The sequence below is a fragment of the Lipotes vexillifer genome, unplaced genomic scaffold (genome assembly GCF_000442215.2).
Source record: "Lipotes vexillifer unplaced genomic scaffold, Lipotes_vexillifer_v1.1 scaffold376, whole genome shotgun sequence".
In the NCBI taxonomy this organism is placed as follows: domain Eukaryota; kingdom Metazoa; phylum Chordata; class Mammalia; order Artiodactyla; family Lipotidae; genus Lipotes; species Lipotes vexillifer.
Window position 1 is genome coordinate 239666 of NW_006785037.1, and position 9591 is coordinate 249256.

Sequence of the window (9591 nt, forward strand, 5' to 3'; positions counted from 1 at the left end):
CTTAGAAATAGATCTATGTTTTCGTGGAGTGTAGTGTCAAGAAAATTTTGGTGTTATTTCCCATGTGCTAATTTTATGTGTCATCTCTTGTGATAACAGCTAAGTGTTTCTGCATGAGGGGGTTTATATGTGATGAACAGAGGTAGATATATGATGAACAGAGGTTTATATGTGATGAACAGAGGTAGAATTACCTCTGTCTTTAAGGACTTGAATTCTACTCTGTAATAATGATCTGGCACTGAGCTCCTAAAATCATCCTGGAATTGTGGAGGAAACATAGTCTCCACAGAGCCCATCACGTGAGGGGGCCGGGAGAGGGTGGGATGGAGTAAGGGGACCCCAAGGCAAGTCACGTGACAGTTCTGACTACTTGAAGAGTATATCGTGTGCTCCATCCCACGTATTTGGAGATTTATAAGGAGGAGAAAGGCTAATGTGCAGGCCAGCGTTTAGAACACTCAGGGTACTACCAAGACTTCCTGTTCCACCTGCATTGTTCAGTCACTACTTCCTGTTCCACCTGCATTGTCCAGTCACTCTGTACCCAGTTGTAAAGTCATAATATTGGTGGTGCTCACGATCATCCTCATATGCGTTTAAAAACTCACTCTCTACTTTTATTTCTAATTATAAACGAAATAATCCAAGTAGGCATCTTCTGCCTGTTTGACTTGAAGATCAGTCTGGGCTGGAAGAGCGAGACCTGCAGGTTATCACAGTGCCTAAGAGACGGCACTGAAAGGGGACATTAAATTTCCGCTGCTACTGCCCCTCCTGTTGACAAGTTGAGATATACAGTGAATCTGGGGAGGCTTGTCTGAGAATGCTGCTAGAGAGCACCACTTAATCCTAGTGCCAGTTCTTTTTATGTGGAGTCTTGTAAAACAGTTAAAGTAAGTTACGTGTGTATTTTTATAGGTCTTAAGTGGATGTAGAAACCACGTTCACTTCTCTGGAGGAAAGTGTGTAAAGATCTTTGTGGAAAGGCTCATGTATTTCCACAGTAATAGCAGTTGTTTTTTTTTTCCCAAATTCCTGGAAACAATATGATTTTGTGTTGGTCTTGTAAATAACATCAGTTTTTGTTTGTTTGTTTTTGTTTTTTTTGCGGTACGCGGGCCTCTCACTGCTGTGGCCTCTCCCGTTGTGGAGCACAGGCGCTGGACGTGCAGGCTCAGCGGCCATGGCTCACAGGCCCAGCCGCTCCGCGGCATGTGGGATCTTCCCGGACTGGGGCACGAACCCGCGTCCCCTGCATCGGCAGGCGGACTCTCAACCACTGCGCCACCAGGGAAGCCCCAGTTTGTTTTATTTTTGCCCTTTGAGGTCAGTACCACAGGCAGCCTTTTTAGGCTCCAAGGGCAGGGGCCAATTTGATGAGCTGATCACAAAAAGTGACTTAGATTTTATTACTTAGGTATTTTGCCAGAGTGAAAGGAGACTCTGAAAACCACTAGGCGAGGCTCATCCTGGGGAGGAGGAGCCAGGCACGAGTCACGAGTTTTCTCCTTTGTTATGTCTGGGAATACTGCTCACGTGGGATCCAGACACATAGTAGTGGGTGATGAGGGGAGATGAAGGGTGACCGCACACGGGGCTGCCTTCTGTGCACACTGTGTAAGCCGTTTGCAGTGAGAGCTTTGATCCGTTTGCAGTGAGAGCTTCGATCAGTGCTGAGCACGAGATTCACGGTGACATCCTGTCATTCCCGTGAACCATAGTAGCAGATTTCAGTCCTCCTAAAAGGATTTCTTTTGACCTGGTAGTTAATCATTATGGTTAGATGGTAGGACTTGTGTGTTTTGGTTTTCGTTTTTTTTTTTTTTTTTTTAATTCAAGTACAGTTGATTTACAACGTTGTGTTCATTTCTGCTGGCCAGCAAAGTGATTATTATACATGTATATACCTATTCTTTTTCACATTCTTTTTCGATTATTATCACGGGATATTGAATATAGTTCCCTGTGCTCTACAGTAGGACCTTGTTTATCCATTCTATATAATAGTTTTGATTTTTTTTTTAATGCTGTAAATACCTATTAATATAAAGGTTCTGCTCTTTGAGGAGAAGTAGCATCAGCAAAAACGCTCTATATTAAGAAGGCAGTACTTTCACAGGGTTCTCCAGCCCTTGCCCTACACAGGCCCATTAGAATGGTCCGGAATTTGCAGAAAATCCAAATTTTGAGGTGTCGTAAAGACCATTGACTTCGAACTTTCTATATGGTTGGAGGGCAGAATTAGGTCTTTACGTCTCATGAATCTTCCACTGAATTTTCTTTCTTTTCTTTCTTTTTTTTTTTTTTGCGGTACGCGGGCCTCTCACTGTTGTGGCCCCTCCCGTTGCGGAGCACAGGCTCCGGACGCGCAGGCTCAGCGGCCATGGCTCAAGGGCCCAGCCGCTCCGCGGCATGTGGGATCTTCCCGGACCCGGGGCACGAACCCGCGTCCCCTGCATCGGCAGGCGGACTCTCAACCACTGCGCCACCAGGGAAGCCCTGAATTTTCTTTCTGAGAGTTACTGCCTGAATTAAGAACAGACTAGCCTCTCCCCATCACACTGTTTATAGCTTTTTCATAGTAGAGGTAGACTAGAAATGTTGTAGTGTCCTTAAATAATAACTATCTGCTTTAATTAATTGCTTTCTGATAAGCACATCTGGTTAATGCTTATGGAATAGAATCCTGGATCATTAATGAGATTTGCTAATGAGGTACTTTTCTTTTGTAGCCTCCTGATTTTCCTTACAAAGATGATATCATGTCAGTGAATCCTACCTGTTTGGTCCTTATTATTCTTCTGTTTATCAGCATTATCTTGACTTTTAAGGTAAGCATGAAGATTTTACTCATGGTCTAAATATTACTAAATGTATTCATGAATGCTAAAGAAGTAAGCAAACTTCCGTTAGTTTATCTTGTTTTAGATTTCTGAACTGCTTTTTGAATTCCTCACAATTCTGTTCCTTCTCTTATCTATATGAGAGAGATAAACACTAACCAGACTTCCACAGGCCAACCCAGGGTTCTTCTAAAATCTATTTGGATGGAAATAAATTAATATAATGTTGTACATTTATGTGGTGTGTATTAAGGACCATAGCATCCATTACAAGTCTCTGTATACATTCTTTTGTAATTTGTGGGGTTTTTTCCTAAATATTTATTTATTTATTTATTATATTTGGTTGCAACAGGCGGGCTCCTTAGTTGCGGCTCGCCTGGCTCCTTAGTTGCAGCACACAGGCTCCTTAGTTGCGGCATGCATGTGGGATCTAGTGTCCTGACCAGGGATCAAACCCGGGCCCCCTGCCTTGGGAGCGTGGAGTCTTAACCACTGCTCCACCAGGGAAGTCCCTGTAATTTGTTTTTAAAAATGCAATCGATTTTGGTTTTTTTGGTTTTTTGTTTGTTTGTTTTTGTTTTTGTTTTTGCAGTACGCCGGCCTCTCTGTTGTGGCCTCTCCCGTTGCGGAGCACAGGCTCCGGACGCGCAGGCTCAGCGGCCATGGCCCGCGGGCCCAGCCGCTTCGCGGCATGTGGGATCCTCCCAGACCGGGGCACGAACCCGTGTCCCCTGCATCGGCAGGCGGACTCTCAACCACTGCGCCACCAGGGAAGCCCAATGCAATCGATTTTGAACATTATTCTGTAACAGTCTATTATGAATTTATCATTTTTATAAATTAGTTACTGTTGGACATTGAGATAGTTCCTACTTTTTCACTTATAAATGAATATATTAAATTAAATACATCTTTTATATACTTATACATTTATTTTCTCAAGATCTATTTGCTGAAATTAGAGGGTATGCATAATTGGAAGGTTTTTGATAGTTTGTCAAATTGATCTCCCCTGAAGTTGAATGCCTTAACACTCCCATCTGCCACGTTCCCCTCACCCTCATCCGTCGAGTGCTATTTTTCATCTTTGTAAACCTAATAAGAAAAACATCATTATAATTTGTGCTTGTGTGCTAGTAATAAGTAGAAAATTCTTAAGTTAGACCTTGAACTTCTAATTCTTAACATCTTTCCTTGTCTTTATTTTGGCATAAAATTACTGAACTCTTTAAAAAACCAGCCTTGGTGAGTTTTCAAGAAGCTGCTTTTAGGGAGAAAAGTCATTTAAAATATGGTAAAATGTGTTGAAGAGGAGTAGAAAGAAAGTGATTCATTGAAAGTCACTGAGGTCTGCATCGCCCTCCATACAACATACTCTGCATGGCTTGTTACTGCACGTGTGGCTTAGTGGTCAAGGGTTTGGGTGAATTTTATACACGGATGTTGAGGCTTCCTGCCCCTGCAGCTCCTACCTCAACACCCCAACTACCTGGCTTCTTAGTCAGACCACCAGCTGTGTGGAGAGTGGGCAGAGCCACTGGCAAAAGACTTCAGATCCTCAAATCCCACTCACTGCAGTTTGCCACTCAACGGTAGACTCCCCTTTAGCTTCTGCCTGTTTTGGGCCCTTCAGCCCTGCCTTCAAGTAGAGTCTGTGTGTCTGTGTGTGTTTATTCCAGATTTTATCATTTTTACCTGGAAGAAGGTTAGTCTGACCAAAGCTACCCTGTGCCATTACCCAGAAGCCGGAACCTCCCACTGCTCTCAGAAAAGGCATTTTAACTGTGTAGGCATTTACATCTTTATTGGAAATGCTTACTTGAGATTTTGAGTCAGAGGACCTAGATTTACCTTGTGTCACTGCCACATAGCTATGTGACCAGAGCCTTGGTTTCTTCATTTACTAAATAGCAGTAATAGCTAAGAAAGCATTGTGAAGGGTGACTGTGAGGTTAATTGAGCTAATGGATGGGAAGGTGCATCATTCATTTATTTATTCAGTAAATATTTGCTGAGGGTCTCCTGTGTGCCGGGCCGTGTTGTAGCTGCTAGGGTTCGGTGGTGAATAAGAAAAGTCCCTGCCCTGTCTGTGGTGCTTTTATCAACTGCAAACAATATTATTTATCATAATGACCTAATAAAAGGCATCTTATAGATTGTTCACAGCACTGTCTCCAACCTGTGTGTAATGTGTTAATATTTCATTATATATGTATCTATCTCTACTAACCAGACTGCATTTCCTTGAGAACATAGACCCTGCCTTCATTTTTCTATCCCTTGTGGAGACTCAGTAATTATTAGTTTAAACAAATATGAACACATATATGTGTTACAGTTTCACATAATAGTTTACCTGATTAGTAGCTCCCACAACCTAAATTCACTGTTACTCTTTAATAAGTTTTATCACTAGTGGTTCCCTGGGAACCCAAATCACAACATGTGTCAGTTTTGCTCTGTCCTTAGTTGGTAAAGGGAACAACGCTTACCACCTGGCTCTGCAAGTAGATGATGGATGTCCTCTTGTCAGTGCAACTCTATTTGGGAAATATACCAAATATTTAATTTATTCAGGATTAATGTCAAATGTCAAATAGGAATGTCAAATAGGAAATAAGGTCATTGAAATAAGTTATTGGTCATTGAAATAAGTTTAGAGACAACAGGCCAGGTTTTTCTCCCATCAGCGTGTTTAGTGGGTAAACGCTCCTGGTGTTGCAGGGGGCATTCAAGCATGCTGACTGGGTGTATGGGGCCCCAGACACTGGCTGTTTCCCCTCTGCAGTTTAACCGTCAGTTATAGATTTGTCATTTTGGAGGCCTCACATCAGAAAGAGTTCTTGTCTTAAAAGAACCTTCTGTTCACTGCTAAAACAATGGATGACGGGTTAGTCTTCTTACATAGTACACAACAGAATCTGTCCAAGCATTCCTTTTTTATTTGTATTAAAATTCTCAACGAGTCCAGGGTTTTGTTTGTTTGTTTTAATAGAGAAGCAAGAGCATTGTTGAGTAAACTGAAGATTTGAGTAAATTCAACATACTGTTCAAGAAAAATGCCCTTTCCATCTCTTTCTCATTGTTGATCTCTGGTTTCAGATTATTGCCATTCAGAAAACACTTTACTAAAATAGCATTATGCATTTTCATATTAACATTATCACAGAAAGTCTCACTATAGAAAATAATCACCACCAAGTATGAATGCAGCGGGCTTCCCTGGTGGCGCAGTGGTTGAGAATCTGCCTGCTAATGCAGGGGACACGGGTTTGAGCCCTGGTCTGGGAAGATCCCACATGCCATGGAGCAACTGTGCCTGTGCGCCACAACTACGGAGCCTGCGCGTCTGGAGCCTGTGCTCTGCAACAAGAGAGGCCGCGATAGTGAGAGGCCCGCGCACCGCGATGAAGAGTGGCCCCCGCTTGCCGCAACTAGAGAAAGCCCTCGCGCAGAAATGAAGACCCAACACAGCCAAAAATAAATTAAAAAAAAAAAAAGTATGAATGCAGCTTAAGACAGTATTCTGAGTACACAACAGAACATTACCTCACTCTTCTGAAAAGTGTTGACAAGCACTCCTTTTGTTGTTAAATGTCTTCTTTTTTTATAAAACAGCTTTCTTGAGATATAATTCATGTATCATAAAGTTCTTCCATTTGAGTGTACAATTTAGTGGTTTTTAATATATTCCCGGAGTTGTGTAAGCACAGCTCTGTGGTTAAACAATGTAATTTTAGAACTTTTACCATATGACATTTGCCCTTTTACCCCCATCCCCTGGTAACCACTAATCTATTTTCAGTCGCTATGGATTTGCCTCTTCTGGACATTTCATATAAATGGAATCATATAATATGTGGTCCTTTGTGACTGGCTTCTTTGACATTTCCAAGGTTCATCCATGCTGTAGCATGTTATCAGAACTTCCTTTTTATTGCTGAATTATATTCCATTGTCTGAATATACCATACAATGGAATATTTTGTTTGTCTATCCAGTCCTAAGTTGACAGACATTTGGATTGTTTTTACTCTTTTGCTATTACAAATAACGTTGCTGTGAACATTTGTGCACACGTTTTTGTGTGGACGTATGTTTTCATTTCTCTTGGGTATATACCTTGGAGTGGAGCCACCGGGTCACATTTAACTGTTTGTTTATTTATTTATTTATTTATGGCTGCGTTGGGTCTTCGTTTGTGGTGCATGGGCTTCTCATTGCGTGGCTTCTCTTGTTGTGGAACATGGGCTCTAGGCGTGTGGGCTCTAGAGCGCAGGCTCAGTAGTTGTGGTGCATGGACTTAGTTGCTCCGCGGCATGTGGGATCTTCCCAGACCAGGGCTCGAACCCGTGTCCCCTGCATTGGCAGGCAGATTCTTAGCCATGGCACCACCAGGGAAGTCCCCACATTTAACTGTTTAACCTTTTGAGGGACTTCCAGACTGTTTTCTAAAGCAACACCGTTTTACATTCCCACCAATGTAGGAGGGCTCCGTTTTTTCCACATCTTTAACCTTTTAATCAAAGAATTTCAAAGCTAGAAAGGGGCTTTGAAATCATTTTGTTTTAATCTGATTACACATGATTGGAATGAAAGTACAAAGACTTCGTATTTTAAACATCTCCCCTGAGCTCATGCTTTATTTCCAGCATGTCTTTATTCTGGACCTTAATTTTAATTATCTTCTGTGGATATTTCATTGTGAAAATGGAAATGTTTTAGTGAATTGTACTGATCACAGAGCAAATTAATGTGCTATGAACGTTTTTTTTTTTTTAAGTTGACTTGTATTATAAAATCATATATAATGATATAGAATAACGATCCGAAAGACCCAGAGTTAAAGTGTGATGAGAATCGGCTAATGAACTGATTGTTCTTTGGGGGCAGTAAATGTTTGCGGCGATTGCTCCTTTCAACTTCCTTTTCTTGGAAATTCTCTTTCTCCTTTCAGCCCCACCCTTCCCCATCACCTTCTGTGTAGTAAGGCTACAGTATCACCCTTGGCCAGAAAGCTGCTATATCCAACATTTGTAATTTTAAAGCCTTTTTGGTTTAGTAGAGTTAATGTGTGTTTAAAATTTATATAAATGAACATTTTGCAATATGGCTTTATCCATGATGATATTGTAAATTGTCTGAACTTTGAAAATTAAATCTCTAACAATCACTACTTACTTACAGGGTTACTTGATTAGCTGTGTTTGGAACTGCTACCGATACATCAATGGCAGGAACTCCTCTGACGTCCTGGTTTATGTTACCGGCAATGACACTACGGTAGGTGTGATGTCACTTCATGTGGAGATCTCCACACATCCACTATACGATGGCTTATAAATATTTCTAGTGTTTACTGCTTTTTTACTGTTGTTGAAACATGTTCATGAGCTGCTTAGTCATCAAAGGATTCATAGTTGAATGAAATGTGTTTTGTTTTCCTTATAAGACATTAAAATCTAGTTGGCTCAACTCTGGTTCATTTAAAAAAATATTACAAATAGATAATACATGTGCCTCTCCACATTTATGTATCTTTCTTTTTTTTGGCTGAGTGGCATGTGGGATCTTAGTTCCCTGACCAGGGATTGAACCCATGCCCCCTGCATTGGAAGTGCGGAGTCTTAACCACTGGACCACCACGGAAGTCCCAACATTTACGTATCCTAAACCTGCATTATTAAAAAACCATGGTAGGGCCTCCCTGGTGGCACAGTGGTTAAGAATCCGCCTGCCAGTTCAGGGGACATGGGTTCGGGAAGATCCCGCATGCCGCGGAGCAACTAAGCCTGTGCGCCACAACTACTGAGCCTGTGCTCTAGAGTCCGTGAGCCACAACTACTGAAGCCCGCATGCCTAGAGCCTGTGCTCTGCAACAAGAGAAGCCACTGCAATGAGAAGCCCGCGTAGTACACAGAAGAGTAGCCCCCGCTTACCACAACTAGAGAAAGCCTGCGCTCAGCAACGAAGACCCAATGTAGCCAAAAGTAAATAAATAAATTTATTTTTAAAAAAAAAACATGGTAAGGGGCTTCCCTGGTGGCACAGTGGTTGAGAGTCCGCCTGCCGTTGCAGGGTACACGGGTTCGTGCCCCGGTCCAGGAAGATCCCACGTGCCGCGGAGCGGCTGGGCCCGTGGGCCATGGCCGCTGAGCCTGCGCGTCCGGAGCCTGTGCTCCACAACGGGAGAGGCCACAACCATGAGAGGCCCGCGTACCGCAAAAAAAATAAAATAAAAATAAAAATAAATAAATAAAGTGGGGATAAAACAACTTCAGGCTTTATACTAAATACACAGGTGCAAGCTGATATCACTGAGATCTCTGTGGGATTTCTGAGAGAAAGCGTGTTGTACGTGAATAGTTTTCCTAAGTCCTCAGCAAGGAATCGTTGGTTTGAATCAGAAGTGCGTGAGCAGTGGTTTAAGAGGAGGCTCTGCCGCGATCAGATGCACAAACCCAGCGTGCCCAGGTGCTGGGGGGCCCTTTGGGGGCCGTGCAGAATCCTTTGCACTGATCACAGTAGACACATCCTGCCTACTAACCCTTTAGAGAACCCCTCTTGGGTCAGTTACATCTCTTTAAAGAAATAACTGTTCACAATTGCTATAATTTTGATAAAATTACTGGTGTAAAGAATTTTTTCCTTCTCTCTGAGTTTCTGAGTGTTAGTTATCTATCAGTGTCTTTCTGTTTTTCCTTTAAAAAGACATCTCAGAGTACTTTCATTGCCCTGCTGA

The 9591-nt window shown here is 42.2% G+C and overlaps 1 protein-coding gene across 1 annotated transcript in view; it reads left to right on the forward strand.

Annotated features, from left to right (window-relative positions):
* The window catches only part of LAPTM4B (lysosomal protein transmembrane 4 beta), a 68126-nt gene that overhangs the window by 37565 nt on the left and 20970 nt on the right, over positions 1-9591 (forward strand). Inside the window, exons 5-6 of the mRNA XM_007457152.1 lie at positions 2736-2834; positions 8037-8132. Coding sequence (XP_007457214.1) covers positions 2736-2834; positions 8037-8132 — 195 coding nt within the window. The remainder of the gene's footprint in view (positions 1-2735; positions 2835-8036; positions 8133-9591) is intronic.